This window comes from Coenobita brevimanus, chromosome 67, assembly GCF_032717465.1.
Source record: "Coenobita brevimanus isolate Jiangsu-jjx chromosome 67, ASM3271746v2, whole genome shotgun sequence".
NCBI lineage: Eukaryota > Metazoa > Arthropoda > Malacostraca > Decapoda > Coenobitidae > Coenobita > Coenobita brevimanus.
The window spans coordinates 31522361-31548162 of record NC_137020.1 but is presented as its reverse complement, the minus strand read 5'-3'; the positions used below and the strand labels follow the sequence as shown (position 1 = coordinate 31548162).

The window sequence follows — 25802 nt, the reverse complement described above, 5'->3', positions numbered from 1 at the left end:
GTAAATATAGGTGAGGGATGGGGGACCGTGGGGGTGAGAGGTACAGCTAGAGGGGATGGGTGACGGCGTAGGGAGGGAGGAAGAGGCAAAGGGAGGTGATGGGATGGGGGGTTAAGAAGGATGTGGGGTAACTACAGGTGCGACAAGAGGTGGGGGGGGGGAGAAAGAGAGAGAGAGAGAGAGAGACCGCAAGGGGGAGGGGAAGGTGGGTTGAATACTTCCATCATGGGGTCACTTGCGGTCCAAGATGACTATTTTATTTTCGATTTCCATTCACATCCTCTTTTATGTACGAGCCACCGACTACCAACAACATATAATAATTAACCATTATCTAACCCTAAAAAATATATTAAAAACCTTGTAATATACGAAAGATGATTAAATTAAAAGGCGGAAGCAAGAATCATCGTACATCAGTCAGGCCGAGAGGTTCCTTCAAGACATCTCTGGAGCCTGAAGCCCTCCTCAGATTTTCCTCCTTTTTCCCCATTTATCCCAACCAGTGATGTGTTAGGACAGTGCAGTGGTGTGTAGTGAAGTGCAGAGAGTGATATGAAACAGGGATTGTGGGTAAGGAGGGATCGAATGTGCGGGAAAATGCGATGTATTTGAGAAGCATTCTGGAAGAGACTTTTTCACCTTTCCCCAGCAGCTGATTCATACAGGTAAAGACAACGTATCCATTTTCCTTTAAAAGCGAGGATTCTTATTGATTTCAGGACCATTTATGAGTTATATCAAGAGACGTGACCCTATGGAAGATGGTGCACAAAGTATTAATGAGCAAATAACCAAAATTCATGGTGGTGATGAAAATAGGACACTACAAGGCCAGTAGTGTCACGATCAATTTACAGTTATACCGGTAATCACAATATCGTAGCTTAAGTATGGTGGTAATAATATTATCTGGGCATATTGTAGGTTCTCTAACAAAATGGGTAGGTTATTTTGAGATTCAGGGTGGGTTTTGGTGCAAAGATGTGAGATGACCATTCACGAATCGTTAAAGTAAGATTGTGTACCCTTCTACAGAATGAGACGTTGAGAATAGTACCGATACTTAAAGGGTTAGTTTGTTGTGATGTATATTACTGTAAATGTCCAATTTATTGCAATACAACCAGCCTAATCCTTAATATTATAAAGTTCTGTTTGACATTATAGATACCTACCTGTGTATGCATTAAAATTACTTAATATTTTTGCGTTTAACTGTGTATGTAAGGATTGTAAGGTATCTGAAAAGTAGTATAGGAAAATACTGCACGGTACGTCATAACATCTACATGTTTACTTGTGAACAGTACCAATATCTGTGGCAGTGGCGTATATAGGTCCGTGGAAAGGGGGGGCCACAGGGGTGAATCCAGAATTTTGTTAAGGGGGGGTGGGGGGCCAGCGAAGCGAGCCTTTACAGCTGGGGGGTCTGGGGGGGGCGGTGTAAGCCGCCCCAGGAAATTTTTTGGAAATCAAACACTATTAGGGGCATTTTGAGGCCTCAGGAGGGATACATTGCACTTATTTGATATTCAGTGGCAAAACAATATAACGAAGTTTAAGCATCTTGGCTGAAACAAAAATGAGCTGTTTCAAAAATATTTAAATAGGGAATTCTACAGTACCCGGTATGTTAAAAAAAAAAAAAAAAAAAGGTAAATCATATGCAATTGTTGATTCCTACATTCCTGGAAGCTGCAATGTTCATTTTTATATGAAACATTTAAAAAATTAAACTAAAACTCGCATTAATGACTTAGAGAGAGAGAGAGTACTGTATATGAAACATTGAGCAAATTAAACTATAACTCGCATGAATGAAGTTGAGAGAGAGAGAGAGAGCGTACTGTACTCAAGTCGTGTGAAAGTTGATCATTTGAAATCAAGCAGCCTATATTTACGGCTGAATTCATTGATTACTTGTATATGTATTTAGATCTGCAGATATGTAGGCCTACTGGGACAAAAGGGGGGGGGGCCATTGCCGAGTCCCCCCCCCCAATATACGCGACTGATTTGTGGTTATTGACAGTTGGCTACACTCTTCTTTTTTTTAGTACTGTATCAGTTTCACCTCATTTTGATTTGCATTGTAGAAGAATCATGCTAGTTTTTTATTTTATTTTATTTATTTATTTTTAAATATACACTGTAGAGTACCTCCAAGATAGGAGATTGTAAATGGGAGATAAGGCATTGTAGATAGTATGTTGTAGAGATAGTGTACATAGGTTACATAAGCAATTGTAAAAGGGACATGAAGTTCAAAGGAGATTATAAAGACAAGGTAGATAAGAGGTTGTGAAAGAAATGGTAGATATGAGAGTATAAAGGGTACATTGGGTAAATAAGGGATTATAAAAGGTAGATTAGGTACGTGGGAGATTGCTAAGGAAAGAAGGTAAATAGGAGATTGTATATGAATGAGAAAGTAGGTGGGAGATTATAAAAGATAAATACAGTAAAGCAGAGATTATAAACAGTAGATAAGGAAGATGGGAGATTGTTAAAGTTAATGTGGGGAAATTATTACTGATAATAGTTGTTATATGGAGATTTGTGTATGATAAATACTGCTTAAAATTCATATGAATTCTTTCCAGAATCAGCATGAAAGGATGATAATTGGTAATAAGAGTAATACATTTCTGCAGATACAGTACTTGTTTATTGTAAAAAAAAAAAAAAAAAAAAATCAGATGCAATATTAGTTAAGATCCTTTCAGAATACTCCCTCATGTAAGAGTGGATGGGAAAGTTGAGAGGAGATTGCATAGTTTGAATTACAATTGCGTTTCTGCTGATTGCATGGGCCATTTGAAACACTGTTGCTAGTGTACGAGGGTTTATAGTGTGTGGAGGTAGGAGAGGGCAAGAGAGAGAGAGGAGGTAAGGGGAAAGAGAAGATAGAGATGGCAAGTAAAGGAGAAAAGGAGATGGGAAGGAAGGAGAGAGACAGTGAGAAAGAGGAAAGGGATGAAGAGAAAAGGGAAGGAGAGACAATAAGAAGAGGTAAGGGAAGAGAAGATGAGAGGGAAGGAGAGAGAAGAGAAAAGCAGAGGAGAGGAGAGGAGGAGGAAAGAGGACAGAAAGGGAAGTCAGGAAGAAAGAGAGAGCAGGAGAGGAACTGGAGGAAGATGATAATGCAGTAAAATTTCAGAAGATAAGATTAAGTTGAACAAGAGGAAGAAAAAGTAAAAAGTAAAAGAGTAATGGGAAGTAGCCTAAAGGTAAGAAAGGAGTGATAGTGAGATTAAGACGAGATGGAATAAGAAAACAGGCTGATAAAAGAAGAAAAAGCATTAGAAGGCAGGGGAGTGAAAGTTACAGAAATGGAGGCAGAGTAATTGAGCAGTGATTATATGACAATCATGGAAAGGCCAAATTATGCCTGGGTGAGGTTAAGGGTCATCTCTGATTACTGAACTTTATCATTACCCCCTTAAATGGTGAGAGGTAATTTTGAAGCTGAATTAAAATTATTTGGTAGTAGGAAGAGTACATAGTGGAAAACTTCTATTTCTGTTAGAGGAGAATGAAAATTTTTAACCCGTAAGCAGCAAGAGACCATTTCCAAGCTGATTAACTCTTTAAATCCAATGATGCATTATTCACTTTATATAGATTGTCATCAAATAATTTTTATTAATTTTAGGAAGGATCTCTAGTAGTAAAGGGGTCCATGAAGGCATTATCTAACCCCTGCAGTTCCAAATGTTTCCTCCAAAGTAAATAAAATCATCTGAATTGCAAGAACAAAGTGGAAAAGTACATCATTAGATTGAATATGTTACAGTTATCTAGTAATAAGCATTTGATTGGTACTATTTCTGTTGTCAGTTTCCTGTATCCTCTCTTCCCTTGTTTTATTTTTTGCTGTGATCATTTCCTCCCTATCCCTTCCAATATTTCATTCAGTGTGCAGTGTAGAAAAAAAAGGTAGAACTTCTGTTGTCATTTTCCTCTATCTTATCGACTTATCTTTTTCGTATTGGCCTCTTTCTAACTCACCTTTCTTCCATTATTTCCTTCACTGTGCAGTATAGCTGATAAAAGTTGGTATCCACAATTTATTCCTTCCCCAGCACCACTTGTGTCCTGCTGGGAACCGCCACAGACAAGATGGGTGGAGTAGATGCAGCTGTGATGGGGCCGCTGCTGCTGGTACTGTTGATGCTGAGTTGGTGCAGCGCTCAGCAGATCATAAACAGACCACCTGAGTTCCTGCCGGGTGGGGATATGGCTGGGTTTACTTTGAGGTAAGTTGAACTCATATCTTTAACTGTGATAGCAAATCCATGGGTCCCTCCAGTTCAAAGTAGATAATATGGGTTTGACAATTTTTGTTTTATGTTGTATAATTCAGTACAGACTCATTCATTTAAAATGCTTCCAGAGATGGAGTGTTGTTTTCTGTGGTTTAAGTGAGACTGGAGTAGCCAAACTTTTGGTCCTCTGAGGCCAACAAGGGATAGGAAGGGGTTTGCTGTTACTGTTTTACAAGCTAATGTTTTATGCATTGTTATAGGAAATTCAGCTGTTATTTTCACTCATAAATACTGTACCTTTACTGTATATAAATTCTGCATCCACAACATGACATTAATCTTAATACAATTTGTTTTATCCTAGTGTTACACTATCATATTTTTAAGTACTGTTGTAATGTAATACACTTTCATGGATAAAGAGTGAGCACACTACCACAGTCTATACAATGAACAGAGGGGAGTGGAGGAGTGGATACAGAACCTGATTATTGTAATTATATGTGTGTGTGTTGCAGGGAGGACACAGCAGTGGGGTCAGTGGTGTACACCCTAAAGGGCCGTGACCCTGAAGGCACTGGCATCTCCTTCACAGTGTCTGGGGATTACCTCAGTGTTGATCGGGACACGGGTGTTGTTAAACTTGTTCAGGGACTGGACCGCGAGACAACAGCGTCCATAGAGGCCATTATTACAGTTACAGGTTGGTTGATTGTCTTGTCTTGATTTCTGTCTCATCACCAAATTAAGTAGAGTGCAGTGAGTCCTTTGTGTCATTATTTCCTGAGTAAATCACTGGCCTCCTATTTTTTCTCTTTCTTTAGCAGATGAATCACAGCTGCATACAGCAAATCCTTTTTATATGTTGCCTTCTTTATATTTTCTTATGCTGTACAGTAATTTTTTTCTACTTCTGAAACAGATGAACCCACATTTGGAGCCGAGGCAAACACAGTGCCCCTGCGCCGCAAGATCCCCATCATCGACGTCAATGACAACCGCCCACTCTACCACAACGCCCCCTACAGCTTCACTGTGGCTGAGTCTGCCTCTCCCGGTGCCACCCTGTACTCCCAAATCAGAATCACAGATGCTGATGGTGGGAGTAACTCTGAGCTCAAGCTGGAGTGTATCAAGGACGAGGTAGGTGTTTGGGCCTTTCGGTAATTTTTCTACTTAAAAGAGATATGATTTTTCAGGTCAGAAGTGGTGTGTGCTCACCACAGATCTAGGAGTAGTACTAGCATAATGCCACAAAACAAAGCAAGGTGAGAAGTGTTATCAAGTGAAATTGTCTGGCCTACACTATATGGAAACCAGATATAAAATGTCTGGGATTTTAGTAATCCATTTTGAGTATCCAAGGTGTTACTGGTAAAGGTAGGGTACTAGATATTATGAGTATGCTTTTTTACATTTCCAAAATGAGATTACGTTGAAACTGCAATATGAGCAAAGTAATATGCTTTACTGTTTCAGTACTTCATATCTGGAGTAGACTGAGTAGAATATGGTGCCTTTGGTAATGTTCCCTCTGTAATGATGATGATGAATTATTGCACTAATGTTATCCCCTTCAACAGACCCCCAAAGCCTGCAAGAAGTTTGAGGTGCGTGAAGCCAGAGTAGCAGAAGGGGAGTATGTGGGCATCATATCACTCAGGGAACTCCTCGACTATGAGACTCGAGCTGAATATAGTATTGCTGTGAGTACCATTTACATCTCCAAGCTTATATAATATGGTGGACAGGATGACTTGAAGCAGATTTGTTCTTGGCCACCCTTTTTGTGGTTAAGGCATCTGACTGTAGATGAATAAGTAAACAGATGAACCGATAGATAGCTAGGTAGAATGATTGTTTGCTTCAACTTTGTCGTGAATGATTAATACCAGTATAGTAAGTCGTCATTATAATTTTTTTTTTTTTTTCGCTATCCAGTCCTCAATGAATCAAAGAAAATTTCCCCTGATTTACAATATATCTGCATGTGAAAACTAGCTGTGATATATAAGAACACATCCCATTTTTTTACCGTTATGAGGACTGCCTCTGTAAATTTACATTTCCTTGAGTTTAGTATCTACACTTTATCAGATATCAGTCTCATCCATTCATATACTCCCATATGATACAATCTTTCTCATATTTTGATGCTTCTCATACTCTTAGGGAACATGAATGATGTGTGAGTGATTGTGTGGGCCATTTCAGTGGGCACACTTTTAACATTTTCTCCACTTTCATGCTCTCTCTTTCTGGCAGCTGACAGTACTTATTTATGGATCCTTCCTTACCCCATCCGTAGGTGGGATGATGATGATGGTAATGATATCTTTATTTCTTTTTGTTCTTTGTTCTACTGTAGCTCTTTATTTTTCCCTCCCGTAGCTTTTGGTCTCATCTTCCATTCCCTGTCATCAAATCAACTCTCTCTCTCCTGTCAGATCCGTGCCCGAGACAGTGGTCGTGAAGTGGCCCTCAGCGCAACAACTACAGTGAAGGTTGAGGTGCAGGACGTACAGGACCAACCACCAGTCTTCCTTAATGCTCCCTTCACTGCTACTGTCCGGGAAGCTTCACCACCAGTTAGTACACTTTTGTTTTGGTCTTCTTTGATGGCAGGGAAAATGTTCTTGATATATTATTGGTGATGGAGATGGTGAGAGTGATGGCAATGGTGACAGAAATGATGGTGGTGATGATGATTGAAAATGATGATGGCATTGGTGATTGAAAATAATAAGATGATGTGATGATGATGACAATAATGATGATGATGTTTAACCTAGTATGATATCTTACTCCAGGACACCCCAGTGGTTGAAGTCCAGGCGCGTGATGGTGACCTGGGTGAGCCACGACCCCTGGCTCTGACCCTGGAGGGGGACGATGCTGGTTACTTCCAGCTGGGCATAGGGATGATTGAACCAGATGGGACGCTAGTGACCACCATTACAACGTCCAACATAACCCTGGATCGTGAGGACCCTATTATCCTTAACAATGGAGGTCTTTATACATTTTATGTCAGAGTAAGTTTTCAGCAGAGTACGTGATGCTATACAGTAGTTCTTTCACCTGAACTTTGCCCTGATTTTTGTTCTTTTGTTATATAGTGTATTAGCAGACAGAGACAGTAATGTGGCTCACCATCCTTTCCGTAACACTTCTTTAAACTAGCATTGTATTCTAGCATTGATTTGTTGTAATCAAGTTGGAAAAATTGGAATTTTAGGTCATTAGAGTAGAAACAGCATAACTGTCATATTTTCTTTTGGCATACACTTGCACTTTTCTTTTGCTAAAGTTATTCCTTGATACAAAGGCCATGAGAGGACAATGTGGCGGTCTGTCAGTTCATATATTTGTGGTATGCAAGATCATACTGAGAGGAATGAGGTGGACCAGGAAAAAGAGGAGCAGTCAGGGAGAGAGACTGAAAGTCGAGAAGCTGAGAATCAAAGAATTGGCAGATGAATACAGGACCAATGTAGGGGATGAGTTAGAATCAATGAATTGGAATGAAATGGATTTGGACAGCCTGTGGAATGCATATAGGGATTGCTTAGTTTATGTGACGCTGTAGAATATGGTGAAAGTTTTTGGCATATCAGATAGAGCCAGGATTCGGGGGGCTTAAATGATGAGTGAATGGAAGCGTGGCCCATTGAATTAGGCAGACTTTGGTTGTCTGAATGTTGCTACTCCTCACTCTGCCCTAGGGTGGGAAAGGAGGTCTGGATGATGATGATGATATTGCAACATGCATTCGACAACATTTTGATATCTGTATCTCATAATTATATCCTGTTAGGAAGCAGACTAAGAGTTTTCAGGAGCTGCAGCCTGTTTGTGTAAATCTGGCAGAATAATACAGTATGGTCATGTGATATGTGGAAGGCAGTACTTCAGGTAATATTTAGGAGTTTATGTAAAGCAAAATATTGTTTCCTGTCTACAGGCACAGGAAGAAGGTGGTGAGGCAGCTGTGGCTCAGGTGACAGTAGTGGTGACAGATGTTGATGACCAGCGACCAACCTTCAGCCATGACTATATCGATGTGCAAGTCCCGGAGGATATTGGTAAGTGCCTTGTTTTTGTTGTGGCCCCATGCTCATCTGAGGATAATCTAGTAGATTGTAGGCTGAGGTTGCTCTTCTCATTCAGCCTGCCATCCATCAACCCATTCTTCCTTACACCACCCACCTATCCTTCCTTTTAAAAAGTTTAGGTATTTGTTTCATAATTCAATCATTTTCCTCCCCAGCTGATGGCACACCACTACCTGGACTGAACCTGGTGGTAACTGATGGAGACGTTGGGGAGAATGCCCGCTTCACCCTTGCTCTGGAGGACATATTTGCATCACAGGGCACCTTCTCTGTCTTCCCTGAGGCTGCTGTGGGAAGAACACCGGTTGTAATTAAGGTTGCACGTGCTGACCGTCTTGATTATGAAAACCCCGAAGCATCAAATTTCGTCTTCAAAGGTAGGGAGTTTATGCTATAATTTCTGTTTGTAGAAATTGTGCATGCATCTATTTTTCCTTTTTGCTTCATTAAGATCCAATGAGATTTTGAACAGTGACTTTCAAAACTTATTATATACTGTATTATGCTCTTGGGTATCAAGCAAATTAATATGTACAAGTTCCATAATTGACAGAATGAGAAACAATATAATCCATTTATTGATAATTTCTGAAAGATGCTGGCTTTGCAGTAAATAGACAAAATCATTATTAACCAGGGAGACTTGTGTTGTACAGTACTGTAGCATATATGACTGCTGTATGTAAAACAGGCATATTCTGAACTTCATGGAGGACAGTATTCATAAGATGATTAAGCATGTAATTGCTCTGATTTTTACGTAATGTGTATTTGGTGTTGCAGTGGTGGCGAGTGAGAGTGGAACACCAGTAGCCTCAGCGGTGGTTAATGTCACTGTCACTGATGCAAACGACAATCCTCCCACTTTTCCCAAGCCATCATATAGGTCAGTGCTTTTACTCATGTTTCTGTTTATAATTTCATGCTATCACAAGTTGTGAGAATAGCCCTGTTCCATTATATGAAAACAAATGGACTGCAGTATTATCCTCCCCCGTCAGCATCACTAAATCCCTCCATTTACCCCTCTTTCCCTCTGTTACAGGTTTAGTGTGAGTGAGGGTGTGGGTCCCGGCCATGCCATCACTACACTTGTGGCCACCGATGCAGATTCAGGAGAGTATGGTCGACTGAGGTGAGTAATAAAGCAGACATTTTTCAGGAGGTAATGCTGATTTATATTCAGAAGTAATAGATTATGGTCAGAGTTTAGGTGTCATTATTTTATGCATTTGAGCCATACATTGAAATGATAATGTTGCCTACTTGCCTATTTCTTTTCTGGGGTTCTGAGTCTTTCCTACCCCAGATCTTAGGAATCCGTGTTAGAATGAAGAAGTGTTATGTCCAGATATGATTCTTGCTCTTCATACATTAACCCATCCTTCATAGATTAACCCTTAGACTTGCCAATGACAACCTGGGTCATCATGCATTTATCAGCCTCTGACATCAATATGACGACTTTGCCTGTTATCTGATGTAATCTCTAAAGGAATTTTTAGGGAGTTGTCATTTTTGTTGGATGATGGGCAAAAGTGGGTGGAACTAAGCCTGCCACATCTGGTGCATGTGTGCTCACTTGGTTTGCTTGGCTTAGTGTGGTGTGAGGTTCCTCACAGGTAGGATGTACACCTCTTGACCTCCTGCCGAACACTTATGCTCCTCTTTCTTGCGTATATATGTGGCATTATTATTTAAATATATACAGCAGATAATGCATTATTGGAAAGGAAATATATTCTGCTATGTATTGAAGCAAAAAGTATTATTACTTCTTGAATAGTTTTTTTTTGGGCGAATTTTTTTTTAAAGGACAGTGTAAAACTTTAGCATGTCAGCAAAACTCTTCATCTTCAAAATGAGACCAAAGTTGGCCTTTCTATGATGAATAGTAACTTTCCTATGAGCGTTAGAAGTAAAATATCATTACGCGACTGTTCTGAAAGCTCACGAGCGAGAGTTACACGCACAGCCAGAATTTACGCTCCTCCCTTCACGGGATAGGGTTACCTTGCTTTCTTTATCACGTTCGCACTTTGCAGATTAACCCTGTTTTCAAAGATTAACTAACTTTCTTAAATGACATTTCCACAACAGCTACAGTCTTAAGGGCTTTGGGGCAGAGAAGTTCCGAGTAGATGAGACAACCGGCCAACTCTTTGTAGCGGGGTGTGGCTCAGACCACTGCCTGGACCACGAACGTCAGCGCACATACTCCCTCACCTACTCTGCTACAGATGGAGGGGGCAAGGTGACGTCAGTGAATATATTCGTGGATGTTGAGGATGAGAACGACAATGCTCCTGTGTTCTCCAGGAGGGAGTACCGCAGAACTGTTGATGAGGGCGCCAGTGTTTTCGACCCACCACTCTTCGTCAAGGTTGGTTGTTGGTGTTTTGTGGTATGGTTGATAGTGTTGATAATTTATGGCGTTGGTAAATGTGATGGGCTTTGGTAATTTAGTCTTGGGCCCCAGCACCTATACAGGCTTAAGGTGGGACTGACTTTTATTGGTTGCATTACAGTGCCTTATCGGTAACAGCAGTCCTTATTATGAGTAAAGGATGTGGTTCAAAATACCACAACTTTTTCCTTATAGCTGGTAATGCAAATTGGGGAAAATCTTTGTTTAGATTTATAGGTAACAATGGAACTTTCATCTATCTATCTATCTATCTATTGCCAGACGCCTCAATCCCGTTTGGGGTGGCCACAAACAAATCGACTCCAAGTCGCCCTGTCCCCTGCCATTTCACTGCCCTGCTCCCAACTCACACCCCCCTCTCTCATATACCTCTCCACCCCATCCCTCCATCTCATCCTCGGCCTCCCCCTCCCTCTTCCCCCCTCCACCTCGCTCACATACACTCTCTTCGTCAGTCTTTCACCCTCCATCCTCTCCACATGGCCAAACTTTCATTCAGTTACTAATTGGCTTATAAACAAAAAATAGATTGTGAGAAAAGGTGATATACTGAAAACTTTATATACTGTCTCTAAAAGTTGTTTCTAAAGCTCTGTTTTCTACCTCTAGGCTACAGATGCTGATGGAGAGAAGCAGGGTGGCGGGAAGGTGTTCTACTCTCTGCAGGAGGGCAACACTGAGGACGAGGCATTCTTCATGGAACCTGTGAGTGGGGAGCTGACCATCACACGCCCCCTTACACACCTCGACACACCCTCATCCACGTATGCACTCACCATACGTGCCACTGATGCAGGTGCGCTTGTGGGTGATTTTGTGTGTGTGTTTGTGTTTTGTTTATCCATTTCAGTAGTATGGATCCTACGCAAGTTAAGCAGATCTCAGCTTTCAGATATTTATATTATGGGATGATTTAATAGTGTGTTAAGTACTGTATGTTTTAGCCAGGGCGCCCACAGCTCAGAGAGGGTAAAAAAGGATTGCTTGTTACCCTCAGCTTTTGATTGTTAACAAGTAGTTCAGTTGTGCTTATATCTTCACTGCAGGAGAGCCACGCAAACATACAGATGTTCGAGTGTTTGTGACAGTGGGCCGGGACACAAACAGGCCCCCGAGGTTCAGGCAGCGGGGGTACAAGGCTAAGGTGCGAGAAGACACTTTGCCTGGTGAGTTACACGGACTTCAGTTTCTCCATTAACATTACTACAGTACTTCACCTCCCTTGCGTCCTTTTTGTGCCCCTCACCTTACTTTGCCTTACTTCACATCACTTCACCTCAGTTTTCCTCACCTTGCATTACTTAACATTACAGTACAGTACTTTACTTACTTTACCTCATTTAACTTCATTTCACCTGCTTCTTTTCATTTCCATCTATTGTTTTAGTGATATTTAAAACTGAAGGGATTAGATATAGCCATCAGTAGCCCTTCACTTCTAGGGTTCTCTTTAGGACCGAATAAAATTATGAATAATAGCAACAGCAGATAGTCTTCTTTAACCTTTGCACAACTAGGTTTCTCTTCGGCGTTGAATAAAATTGTATGGTAATAACAGTTATATTAGTCTCAATTAACACTCTGACTACCAGGGTTTGTCTCAAAGCTGAATAAATTCTTAGGTAGCAGGAAGAGTAAGTTTTAAAAAGATGTAATTTGCTTGTCCTGGGCCCAGATGTTCCTGATGGGTAAATAAAGGACTGGATGACATATAGTGTAGGAACCTAGCACTGGATTGCTTAGTTACCTCCTGATTCTCAACTTTGTATAGGGACTGAAGTGATCCGTGTGAATGCAAGTGACCCTGATGGACCTGATGAAGGGCTGAGGTACCTGCTGACAGCCGGAGCACGGGATAACTTCATCATTAATGACACCACGGGTCAGGTCACTGTGGCATCAGGGGCATCACTTGACAGGGATATGACACCCACATACAAGGTCAGTTCGTCACGTTGAAGCTCAAGGGGGAAAACTGAGGAGAGGGATATTTGAGACTGCCAAGTTGTGGCTGAATTGGTTAGGAAGTATATTCTTTTTACTTTAACTTTGCCTAAAATTGCCATCCCTCATATTGAACACAGAGTTGTAACAATAAGGTACGGTAACAATAGAATATGATGCTAGTCATGAAAAAGTGCTATGGAAAGGGTGCAGAGTTATAGATAGTATTGTCTTATTGTGCCACAGTTACATGAAGGAAGCTGTAAAATGATGAAAATCTGGGTCAAATTAAGATAAAAAGACTAGAGTTAAATTAGGTACCGTGTATGTACCTTGGACCACAGCATCTTGGTAGTTGTGTGGTCTTTAGAAACAGTCATGAAAAATATCAGATTCCTAACAGGTAGCAAGAGATATGATCATGCAATGCTGTCGGGTGCATAGAAGATATGCAGCCTCGGACAATATACTCAGCTTCTCCTCTGTTTACATTCATCAGCTGGTGGTGGCGGCGGTGGACAGTGGGGCACAGACAAAGCAGACCTCCACCACCACCATTGTTGTCGACCTGCAGGATGTCAACAATAAGAGACCCAAGTTTGATCAGGTACCTGCAGTTTGTACTCTTTGTGTGTGTGTGTGTGTGTGTGTGTGTGTGTGTGTGTGTGTGTGTGTGTGTCTGTCTGTCTGTCTGTCTGTGTGTGTGTGTGTGTGTGTGTGCATGTGTGCATGCTTATGTGTGTGTGTGTGTTCACCTTATTTTGTTTTTATTCTTTATGTAGAAGTCTTTCATCATTGGAGTTACATTTTCTTTCTCCTTCATGACCCCCCAGTAGAGTGGTCTGTAGATAGTACTCTTGCTTTAAAGCATCTTATACCTGGATTCTGCCTACCCCATGTATTAGTGTGAAAGAGGATGATGACAATACTGATGATGACGATGATTATGATCATGGTTATGGTGATACTCCTGAGGAAGGTGATTATGGAGATGGATAATAACAATAATAATACAGGTAGTACTAATAATGATGATTATTATGATTATTATTTTCAATTCCCCCTAGGAGTCATATGTCCAGTATGTCAGTGAGCGACTGCCAGAGGGTGAGGTGGTGGTGCGGGTACATGCGAGTGACCCTGACCTGGATGCCGAGCTGGTGTATCAACTCACCCAGCCTGTCATTGCACGGGACAAGACTGGAGTTGCCCTAAAACCATCTTCACCCTATGATTATATGAATGCCTTCAGGTAAGTGCCTAAAGTGCTTTGGAGTTTCATTGTATAATTTGAATGAAAATGGTTAAAAGAAAACAAGTGAAAATTATATGTATGGATGATTCTTGTTGAAATTTGATCATATGGTCAGCTTTCATTATAGGTTCATCAATTGTTTAGAATGTTTTTCAGATGCCAGTATCATAAATTCTTCCAGGCAGTTGGTATTGTAAATTGAGGGAAACTGGCATATTAGATTTATAAGCAGTACTTGAACAGACCATTTTCATATACCATATTTCCTTTGGACTCAGTAGCAAAAGCCAATCCTGCAACTTATAGTAAAGACATGATAATTTTCCCTTCCTTACAGCATCAATGAGACATCTGGTGAGGTGTATGTGTCTGGTGTGTTGGACCACAATGAGGCGGCTGTGGTTATTCTCACTGTTACTGTTAATGACACCAGTGCAGCACCAGAGTTCCTTAACCAGACTGACACAGGTTGGTGCCACCCTTCTGTTGTGCAAATTGTTTATGTCACCCCTACTCCCTCCCCTTCTATAAATGAAACCTTCTTATGCTTTCCCTCTTTTGGCTGTGGCGAGGTGCTGTCATAACCTATGATGAACTCCCTTCTGACAACCAAACTAACCCTACATTTCTCTTTAGCTGAGGTGACCCTGTATGTGCAAGCATTCAGTGCCCAGAACCCCATCTTTGGACCTCCATGGACCCCAGATCGGCCCCAGCTAAGGGTGGAGGTGGAGGAGGAGCAGGACCCGGGAACCATCGTATTCTCAGTCACTGCACATGATCCTGTCACAAGTATGTTATGGTTGGATGTTAGTACAGGTTAGAGGTTAGCATAGGTTGTAGGTTAGGGATGATTATAGTTAGGGATGATTATTTTGTATGATATAGAATGTCAGAGTATCACTGTGTCTGATGAAAAAAAAAAAAAGTAAATATAAAGTATCTGCGTAATGAATATTAGTTCGTTTCGTTTCTTTTTGTTTTTGAAGGCTCCAGCATGCTTGCATGTGTTGCCCTTGGTCACCTAATGGCTGCTGTCCATGCTGCTCAGTCTCTAGCAGTTTCCCTATTCAGTCCCATTTCCCTGAGATCTTACTCAGTCACCTCCTCCCAGGTCATTTTAGGTCTACGTCTTGCAGCCCAACCCCCAACATTAACACTTCTCACTTTCTGCACCCAGTTATCATCCCCCTTCCTCTCCACATGCCCAAACCACCTCAATCTACCTCTCCTCATCACAGCACCAATACACTCCAGTCCCATTCTACCCCTCAACTTTTCCATCATAAACTTAGTCCCCCCAGGCCTCACTCTCAGGGACGCACTGCACATCCACCTAATCATTGTCATTTCTGTACGCTTGAGCCTGCGGATATCCTCATCCTTTACTCCCCAGGTCTCACTACCATACAGCTTTACACTCCTAACACATGCTGCATACAAAGATGCCTTAGCACAGAGGGAGAGTCCTCTCAATGTCAGGAGAGGCAACAGTTCCCTGAACTTCTTCCAACCACTCCTAACTCAAGCCACAGAGCTAACTCCAGCCCCACCTCTAGCACATAACATGTCCCTCAAATAACAAAACTCTTCCATGTACTCAAGACACTCACCAGCAAGTTCAGTCCTTTCACACCTGACAATCTCCACCTGCTCTCCACTACACACTGCACACATGAAATCAACATTATCTCGCAGTTTACCACTGATATCACTACAACCCTAATGCACCCACTTATCACTGACACTACACAAGATGGAATTACATCCCATGCTGTTGTGGCAAATTGCACATGGCCTCTCTTTCTTGAAATATATTAATATTAGTGAAATATATTAATATATGAAGGGATATGTTCCTGAGGATTCCAATGAAAGACTTCTCTCTTGCAAATATTCCGTTTGTCACTGAAGAATATTAAAGGACCAGGCGTTTTATAGTACAGAATGCAGTACAGTACTTTGCACCCAGTAAGTAACAGAGAACTTAAGCTTACCAGAATGAGAATTAGAAACTTAGCCATTAAATCCCATCCTCCCCTACACCATCCCAACGCCAGATCAGCCTGTGCGTCGGTACCAGAAGGTTGAGGGTTCTGACCCCGAGGACTTGTTCAGTGTGGCTCCCATCACCGGACAGGTCACTCTTAATGCACGACTTGACTATGAGACATCACAGACCAAGGTGAGTATGGAAGAAGAGTTGGAGTACAGTAGTGTGATATCTAGTTTCATGGTACTGTATACAGATTGGATTCATTTTATACTATGGTGACAGTTAAAGTTGTTGTTTTAGAATAGCAGTAAGTAGAATTTCAGTGACTGTTAAGTTGGTTACATTTTGAAAAAACATAAATTACCTCAGTATATACCGTACAAGATGTCTTGAGTTGGAGGAGAAGATGCACTACATAGTTACATCATTGCCATCACCCTACTGGTACTAAAATTGGCATTTGCCATTAATGTTACTGTTGTTATAATTTACTGGACCTGCTCTTTGTATATCTGACTGACCATGCTTGTTACAGATGACATCACTGCAAGTACTGGCCATTGCTGGGGATCGTTCAAGCCAGGCCACGGTCACAGTGGATATACTAGATGTTAATGACAACAGCCCCATCTTTACTGAGGATGTAAGTTTATGGAAGAATGATCTTGTTGCTGCACTGAACATAGTGATTTTTGGTGTTAATCCCTTCAATTTAACTCTTCTGCAATGTATTTGTGGTACCCCCACACAGTTTTATTCAGCATAGCAGAGGCTTTTTGAACTGGAATGGTTAGATACAGCCTTCACTGACTGCTACACTTCTAGATCTCCTTCCTAAGTTGTACACAGAAAATTTGGTGTTACACAGAGCAAGGTGCAGAATATATATGTTATCTGAAGGTATAAGAACATCCCATTTATTTGAGGATATTTTATAGATTTTGCTACCCGTAGTTGATTTATTCGACACAGGAGAAAGATCCTTTTTACATGAAGGAGTTGGAAACAGTCTTCTTTAACCTCCTGAATTTGAAAACATTCCTTATTAAGTTTGTTGCTGACAGATGATGATGTTCAGTTTAGGAGCAGTCCTTTGGACTGGAAATTTGAAAATGAAAAGTTTGTAATATTTTAAGTTGTCTTTAGGAAAATAGATGAGTTGCAGGAAACTGTTTAATAATTTGTGCAGAACTGGGAATATAAGTGAACTACTGCTGATGAGTATTTGGTGGACTTAGAGAGTGATATAACATGCAGGCATAAGGAGAGACGGATTATAGAGAATGAGAAGAGGCTTCCTCTTTTAACATTTTCTTTATCATATCTTTTAATCCTTCCCACCCCATTACTTAGTGGGGATAATGGCAAGGAGAATAACCATAGTGGTTATGATAAAGTTGATCTCAATAATTCTGATTTTTGTGGTAATGAGCAGCAATAGTAGTAGTAGTTGCAACCCCAGGCTTATCTGAAGGTGAACCTGATAGTCTGCAGGCTGATGTTGTCCCCCTGCTGCAGTCCCCTATCCTTCCTTCTGGGGATTGAGAGGGAGTTAAAGGACATTTGTATAACGGGGCAGTAGAACTGCCCTGTTCCATTGATTCCACTTAGTGAAGGGAAAAGAGAAAGTTTAATAATATGCTATGCTCCTCTCACTCTTGACTTGGCCCTGATTTTTGTCTTTTTGTGCCTTGTTTCATGTAGCTTGATAGTAGACTTAAAGAATACCTCAGTTCTACATCCTTTTTCTGTAATAGCACTTCTTCGTGATCAGCATCATAGTCTAATGTTAATCTCTTGGTACAACTCAGTATTTAGGATGAATGGATGGTGATTTTAGACCAAGTTAAAGATGTATAATAAACATGTACCACCAGGAATACCACACTCGGCTGGCTGAAGATGCACGTTTTCCCAAGTCTGTACTGACGGTAGCAGCCACAGATGCTGACACAGGGGAGAGAGGGGAGGTGCGCTACTCACTGGGAGGCGAGGGGGCATTATTGTTTGTCATCAATGAGACCACAGGCGAGGTAACTAATGGGAGGAAGAATTGTGTGTTTCAGAATGTCATTAGTTGAATTATGTTATGTGTGTCCCCAAAGCTGAAACTTGTAAGAACTATAATTTAAAATAGCATCACCATGAACATGGTGTGCTCTGTAGCCAGAACAGTAAATATTGGTGTGTTGTGTGCAGATCATTGTTGCTCGTGGTGCACAGCTGGACCGTGAAGCATCCCCGATCATCACCCTGGAGGTCACTGCTCATGACATGCCTGGCGGGGGAATCAACAGCCGCAAGACCACTGTCATAGTCAGTATCATTAGAATGACAGTTTTGTACTATACTTTGTGCTGGTGAGAGGTACTTTCGTAATGGTAGGACCAGCATAATTGGGAGATCTGCCTAGGTATACAAACAGACCTCAACTCCCTCCTTGTCTCTAAGTTGGGGAATGGTGGACTGCAGAAGAAAGATAACTTCAGTCTGCAGTCCAAAGCATTCATATTCAGCTGAGTACATTGCTAAACCAGTAACAACAGTACACTATGAACACACAGTAACACCTTTGCAACAGTCTTTATGATGATTGTGATGATGATGACGATGGTGGTGGTGGTGATGATGATACAGTGGAACATTGGCCATAAAAATACACAATGTTTATCTCTCTCTCTTTCACTGATGCAGGTTGAAGTAGAACTGGTTGATGTAAATGATGAGAGTCCAGTGTGGCATGAGGATGGTGGTGGCAACACAGTGGTGGTGGCGGAGAACACAGGTGTTGACAGTGCGGTGGCCACCCTTAGTGCCAACGACCCTGACCTGGGGCTGAATGGCCTCGTTAGGTACCAGTTGCCAGAGCCACAGGGAGAGCTGGATGGTATGTGGTATTTGTAGTGAATATTCAGCAGTTCAGAGTAGCTAATTATGCCTGAAATTAAGTTTATTTTAAGATTTTCTATCAAGGTAGGTAAAATGGCAATAAACATTTACTTAATGCTCCTTGCTACATCTCTTGTACCCCAGGGCTCTTCTCAGTGGATGCAGAGACTGGTGTGTTGTCAGTTAAAGCTCCCTTGAATGGTAAGGGCCGCACCAAGCCATACGAACTGACAGTGAGAGCCGTGGACCAGGGCACCCCACAGCAGTACTCAGAGACAACGCTGCGGCTCCTCATAGGCGATGTCTCCGCTAACGATGGGGTTCCGTCTTTCGTACACCCAGCACCCAACGAGGGAGCGAGCGTACTTGAGGTGAGATGAAGGGAGGGGAGAGATGATGGCTGAAAGAGAGGTATGGATTGCAGAGGGTAATGTGTAGGGAGAGATATGAGCAGAGGAAAAGTGTGGTGTGGAGGGAGAGATTGATGTGGAGGGGAGAGGCTGGTGTGGAGGGGAAAGATATTGCATGGAGGAGATAATCATGTGGAGGGGAGAGATAAGGACTGAATGGGAGACTAATATGAAGAAAAGAGATAAGGACAGAAGGGGAGAGGTTGGTGTGGAGGAGAAAGATAAGGGATGGAAGGAGGAAGATTTTTGCCGTTTACTGTATTTTTATATTTATTTGTGTTTATTTTTTCACAGAACTCGAAAATTGGGACGGCAGTGTTCCAGGTAGAGGCGGAGGACCCAGATGACCCAAACACTCCTAACGGAAAAATTGTCTATTCCTTCTTGGATGATGGCAGCAACACTGGTACTTTTGAGATTGGTGAGTTATGTTGTGTTGTGGTTTCTGTTGCAGAATGGTCACAGAGAATGCAGTTTTTTTAATATTTACCTTTCTCACACTTTCAGTAGTGGTGGATGTTGGTGACCATCATCCAATCACTTGGTGCAGTGCTGCCTACTTCTTTATTCATCTGTAGCATTTTTCCTCTGTCTCTCCTCCTCTCATCCTATTTCTCCCATCATTCCTGTCACTTTTTATTGCTGATGTTTCCACTTCAGATAGCTCTTCACACCATATGACTCTCATGTCAGGTACCATATTAGCACAGCAAAGACAGTCATTCAGCATAACCTCAACAAAAGATTAGGAACGCCCAGTTGAAGCAGCCCTTTTCTACAGTGGACTGGGCTCACATCCATATGAGCCTGGGATAACAACTGTACCAGCAATAATAATGTTTTTTTCTATCTGTTTTTACTGTTACACTATCCCCATTACTGCAATAAGGACTAGTTGTTTTATCCATTACATTAGCCCCACTATTCTGTTGCACCCCAGATCCAACGACAGGCATGATCCGCACAGCTGGTGCAGTGGACCGTGAGGAGCGAGAACAGTACACGGTTGTGGTGGTTGCACGGGACCTGGGTCGTCCCCCACAGCTGGCATCACGTGTCCTCACCATCAACATTACTGATGCTGATGACAATCCACCCATCTTTGCCAGGCTTCCGGTGAGACGATTCATAGTCCATGCTTTTTACTGTTGTGCATTTTTATTCGGCTCAAAGACAAGTTTGTATAGATGCAGGTGATGGTTTAATCATCTTCAGTGTCATGGGATGGAGACACCTAACTTTTTTATGCAGGTTAGACTAGCATTTTTTTATTCAGCTGAGAGACTCTCACTCTCATCTTAATGTTAGGACCAACTTGCCTAGCCCCAGGTTCCTCATGGGACAACATAGGATTGGATGATGGATGGATGGATGGAGAATTTATTGCATCCACTGGTTTGATATGCTTACAGTGTAATTTTTCTTTACTGCCCCTTACATTTCCAGCATTGCTTAATACCCATTAAAAGGCATGTATCCACTTGGGCTGTATATTCGGGCTACTTACAACATTTTCTTTAGTTGAGGGAAACCTTGTCATGTAATGGGTTAGGGTAGTATAGTGAGACATTAGGAATGAACAATATAAAATTCATTGTGTTCCAGCAGTTTTTAGGTACAGTACATTTTAAAGTTAATGGGTTGATTAAGGAGAGGAGAGTTAGGCCCAGATATTTTGAATATGTTACTTGGCAATGATTTTACCTTTTTAATTTTTAGCACTTCCCTGTATTTTCTTCTAGTTCTGCAACAACATTGTTGATAATCCTCATAACTTTCAATTCACTATGTAATCCACCATTTGCTCTCGCTCACTTCTAGGGTGACGAGGCTATGGAGGTTGAGGTAGAGGAGGAGGCAGCCATAGGGACAGTGGTGGGGTATGTATCAGCTCAGGACAGCGACAGTGGGGACAATGCACTTGTCGACTACCGCATCACATGTAAGGCTTGTTGGGGATTGGCAACCTGATAAACAGTATGCAAGCCAGTATTTTGTGTTGTTATCCAGGTTTATGTAAGTAAATTCACTGTAATGCAAATTCTATTACTATAGTCAGGTTTACTTTGCTGTTTAATTTAGTTTATCACTGTTAACATAACTGTTCATATTCCTTTAGAAATAGTCATTATCCTAACAGTATTTATATTATATGACAGATGGTAATGATGGTGGACTGTTTGGTATAAACCGCACGGCTGACAATCGAGGGATGATTTATGTTAAGAGCAGGATCGATCGGGAGGAGGTGAGTGATGGAGCTTCATTCTGAGCTGTACAGCAGAATTATTAGCACTTTAAATCCAAGTGATATGCCTTTTAGTTATTCTTGCTGGATACTGTTCACATTTCTGAAAATGCACTTAGCAGTCTTGAGGAGAAAACACCAGTAGTGTATGATGTCACATTTGCTCTGCAGGTGGACACAGTGACGTTGACTGTGTTGTGTGGCAAGTTGAGTCGTAGGATGCCCAGTAGGATGGAGTATGACAGTGCTAATCCCGCCATGATGCAGGTCAGTGTGCTAGTGTTGGACATTGAGTGTAAAATTCAAGTCAGACACTGTCTTCTTTGATCTGTATTTCCCCCTACCTGTCAGAATCATATGTGCTGGAACCATTCCAAAATTGTGGGGGTAAAAGTACAGCCAATATATATATATATATATATATATATATATACTGTATATATACTGTATGCTACTTCTTTGTATTTTTATGTTGTACATTTTCTTTGCAGGTACATATAATGGTACGTGACTTAGATGACAACAGGCCAGCCTTTGAGCATCCAGAGGTGACAGCTGGAGTGCGTGTTGATGCAGCACTGCAGACTGAGGTGGTGCGGCTTAAGGCATGTGACAAGGATCCCACTGCCCAGCCTATCAAGTCAGTTCCTGTTGGTTTGATATACTGTATACCCTTTCAAGAAATTTACATATAGCTACTGTATTGGCTGAAGAAACAATAGTTCATCTGTTGGTAAAGGAGTGAGTTAGTGATATTAGTAAAGTGAGTCATAGCCTTACTTTTATAGATGGTTACCAAGGGAATTTGATTTTATGGCAGAAGAATGTGATGACCCAACTGCCCAGCATGGAAGGGAGAGATTGTCAGAGGCTTCTTTCCTCCCCCTTCTTTTTGTTAAGTCCAAATAAACAGCCCTCCATATTAAACAAGGAAAATTGGGATAGGATGATAATGATGAAATAATCCTGTTAGGAATCCTCAGAAAATCTGAGGAAGTACAAGCAGTTAATCATTGACATGTACTGTAATTCTTAACTTCCTACCTAGGGAGGTTTCCAGTGGTGAATAAAATTGACCAACACTGACCAGAATGAACAGAAAAGTTTTCCTACAAGTTATAAATGTTGACATAAAACTTTGTATTGTCACTGCAGATATGCCATTGACATCAGCATCTCACATGTGGAAGACACTGTTGAATTACCACCCAGGAAGGAGGTGGACATGAGGGGAACACTGCAACAAGAATAAAAGAAGGTAGAAAGGAGTTAACTTAAATTTTTCCATACTGTATATTTACAGGTATGCCATCCACAACATCAGCTTCTCACACCTGAAAGACACAGTTGAACTCCTGCCTGATGAGGAAGTAGATGCAGAGGGCACGTTACTGCTGGAGGCTGCCACGGGGTCACTGCGCACCAATGCCCCTCTGACACGCTACGCACATGGCACGTTCACTGTCTATGTCACCGCTGCATCAGCACCACCACCTGCAACACCTGCACTGGCTAAAGTTATTGTGAGTTTCGTTAAGGTGTTTTTGGCTATAAGTAGTTTCTAAGATCATTGGCCCCAACATGAGATGCCTTTGATCTAGTGGTAAACTGTCTCAGTCAGCATGACAACCATGTCTTGTGTACATAGGTTTTAATATTCCATAAGTTCTTGGAGGTTTCTCAGTTATCCATTGTATTCAGAGGTATAGATTTGTATTTGGCAATTAACCCATGGAATGCAAGTCACAGCTCCTGCAGTGTTTATAGTGCTCTGTAAAAAAATGCATTTTATTTCAATGAGTAATAAGGTGAAGATGATGATATGTATGTATATTTAATGCCTGTCTTCTTGCCCCACAGATTTATGTACTACGTGATTCTGACCTGATGAGGTTTGTGTTCAGCCTGACCCCTGGTGAAGTGCGTCGGCAGCTGGACAACTTTAGGAAGGAGGTGGAGGGCGCCCTGCCTGTTGCCGCCTCTCTCAACATCTACGACACCACATACTACTCTGATGCTGATGGCGCCATTGACTTTACTACCACAGGGTGAGATAATTAGGCTGCCAGAGATCAAGCAGTAAGGAGAGCCACCATTAGGTGACCAAAGCTGACACATGCAAGCATGTTGGAGCCTTTGTAAATGACATGATACGACTGCAGCCTGTGAGCTGGAAAAAATTTCAGAGACTTGTTTGATAAGTAAATGGATTTTTTAAGCCCATTTCTCTTGGCATTCTGTCAGTGGCTTCTGCTTTTGTGTGCATGTTTGTTTGCCATTTGCCAGTCAGTAGGACCATATGACATGTTTTGGGCGCAGTAGAATAAGAAGAGGAAGAGGAGTGTTTGAGAGAGTGAGACGGGTGTGTGAGGATAAGGCATCTTTAAGGGATTTCTGTCATGGCCATCCCCTGTTTGGGGGTTCCCTAGAGGGAGCAAGGCATTGGAAATGATGATGATAATAGGCTACCACTGTTCATGGATGTTTCAGATTACTATGGTCATCAGCATTATTAAGCATGAAAAAGATCGTATAGCAAGAATTGGGCATCACAGTCGTTGTAAAAGCAAAAAAGAAAATTGTAAAGCAAAAAAAAGGTCCTAGATTCTTATTGATTTTGTAAGAAAATGTTAGTACTGTATACTGAACAGTTGTACAGCATGGATGTGCTGTACGGAGAGTGGCCCTGTTTTGTCAGGTAGCAACAACCTGACTATAGTATCTGTATTAAATCAGAGGTATGTTTTCAGGTCATGTTTCCAAATTGAGGGCCGGAACCTTCACGACACCAAGGCTCTTCTGGACACCCGGCAGAACCCTGACCTGAGCCAAGTGTTCGAGAGGTTCACTGTTAGGAAGGTGGAGGTAAGTTATGTTTTGGTATTGACTGTATCTGTTCCAGTGGCTGAAACCAGAGAGAGAAAATCCACTTTCATAATACTGCAGGTTTCAACAAGTCTCTTAAATTGGTAGGGTTGGCCTAAAATTGCCATCTCTTCACCTTGAATGCCAGGTTGTGGCAATAAATTAACACAAGGCCATGATACTAGTCATGAACAAGAGGTATGGGAAAATGTATAGCCATGACATTGTCATTTTCTGCCGCTCAGCTATGTGAAATAAACTGCCAAAGGGCAATAATTTGGGCCAAGTTAAAGTGGTTATAGCTGTCCACTCTAGGAGGTCTTACACTTATGAAATGGCAGCTTTATAGCTAACATTGCCAACCACTTTGTTACTGCAGCTCATTGTATAACCCCCTCAGAGAGGAATACATGATATAAAGCTACATCTTACTGTAGCTGTACAGAAGTTTCATGAAGGGAGTGTGTGGTGGTATTGTGAAGAAATGAATTTGTGTTATTCTAATGTTGTGTGCTGTGTTGAGCCTCAGCTGGTGCAGACTTGGTTGAGGTGTGGGTGCTTTTGATTATTACGTTCATCAGTATGGATGGAATCATAAAGGAGGCAACTGTTCTTATCTTGTGTGGGGATTTTGTGGAGGAATGAAATGTGTGTGTTATTTCAGCGCTGTGTACCGCGTCAAGCCTCAGCTGGTGCAGACTGGGTTGAAGTGTGGGTGCTGGTGATTGCTGCGTTCATTGGTGTGGGTGGGGGGACTGCTGCCATTGCTGTATGCTGCCTCTACTCTCGCTACCGCCGTCGCATTAAGCGCCACCAACGCCATCTCCGCCTTCTTGAGTCTCCGCCTTCTGTTGGTCCAGTTCTGCCACCGGGGTCCATTGTTATGCTACCCCCTGGACCCCCAAATGGACCTCCAGGGCCTCCAGGACAGCCCATACCTCCACCTGCCTCCATGCTGAGCTCAGAGCCACCCAGATCCTATGAGTGGCAGGAACGAGGGCTTCCACTGGACAATGTGTCATACAGGAGTGCTCAAAGGTAGGGGGTCTCATATGGAAGTAAGGAGAGTAGCGTCTTAGGCCTGTACAGTAAGTTCTCGTTGTATTACCTTTTTCCTATGATCCTTCCTTGTATTAATTTCACATTGAAGTACAGAGAAAATGCCCCTTAAAGTTCTATTGCTTCTTATAAAGCTGATTTGCCAGTTCCCCAAATTTACAGTAACAATTTAGTGAAAACTCGTTTGTTATAATATCACATCCCTCGCTTAATAATGAGGACTCTTTGTGTTCTTGTGGGCACTTGTGGCTTCTTAGCTTCTCTTCCTCACCTATTTATATGTGTATTTGGCTCATTTATATTCTCTTCTGCTTTATGGAAA

At 41.7% G+C, this 25802-nt stretch overlaps 1 protein-coding gene across 1 annotated transcript; it reads left to right on the top strand.

Annotated features, from left to right (window-relative positions):
- The first annotated feature begins 442 nt into the window (after positions 1 to 442).
- On the top strand, positions 443 to 25802 carry LOC145405531 (cadherin-87A-like). The gene is made up of 35 exons (XM_080276876.1): positions 443 to 679; positions 4121 to 4262; positions 4790 to 4974; positions 5194 to 5414; positions 5855 to 5977; positions 6719 to 6859; positions 7082 to 7306; positions 8236 to 8356; positions 8542 to 8763; positions 9170 to 9272; positions 9432 to 9521; positions 10487 to 10769; positions 11424 to 11610; positions 11861 to 11980; positions 12586 to 12755; positions 13258 to 13365; positions 13826 to 14010; positions 14351 to 14481; positions 14650 to 14805; positions 16074 to 16198; positions 16545 to 16652; positions 17887 to 18042; positions 18209 to 18325; positions 18704 to 18896; positions 19043 to 19269; positions 19603 to 19729; positions 20249 to 20424; positions 21130 to 21250; positions 21468 to 21556; positions 21728 to 21823; positions 22048 to 22196; positions 22860 to 23079; positions 23417 to 23604; positions 24307 to 24421; positions 25086 to 25802. Exons 2-35 carry the CDS (start codon positions 4126 to 4128, stop codon positions 25461 to 25463), a joined length of 5493 nt encoding a protein of 1830 aa, XP_080133002.1. The 5' UTR covers positions 443 to 679; positions 4121 to 4125; the 3' UTR covers positions 25464 to 25802.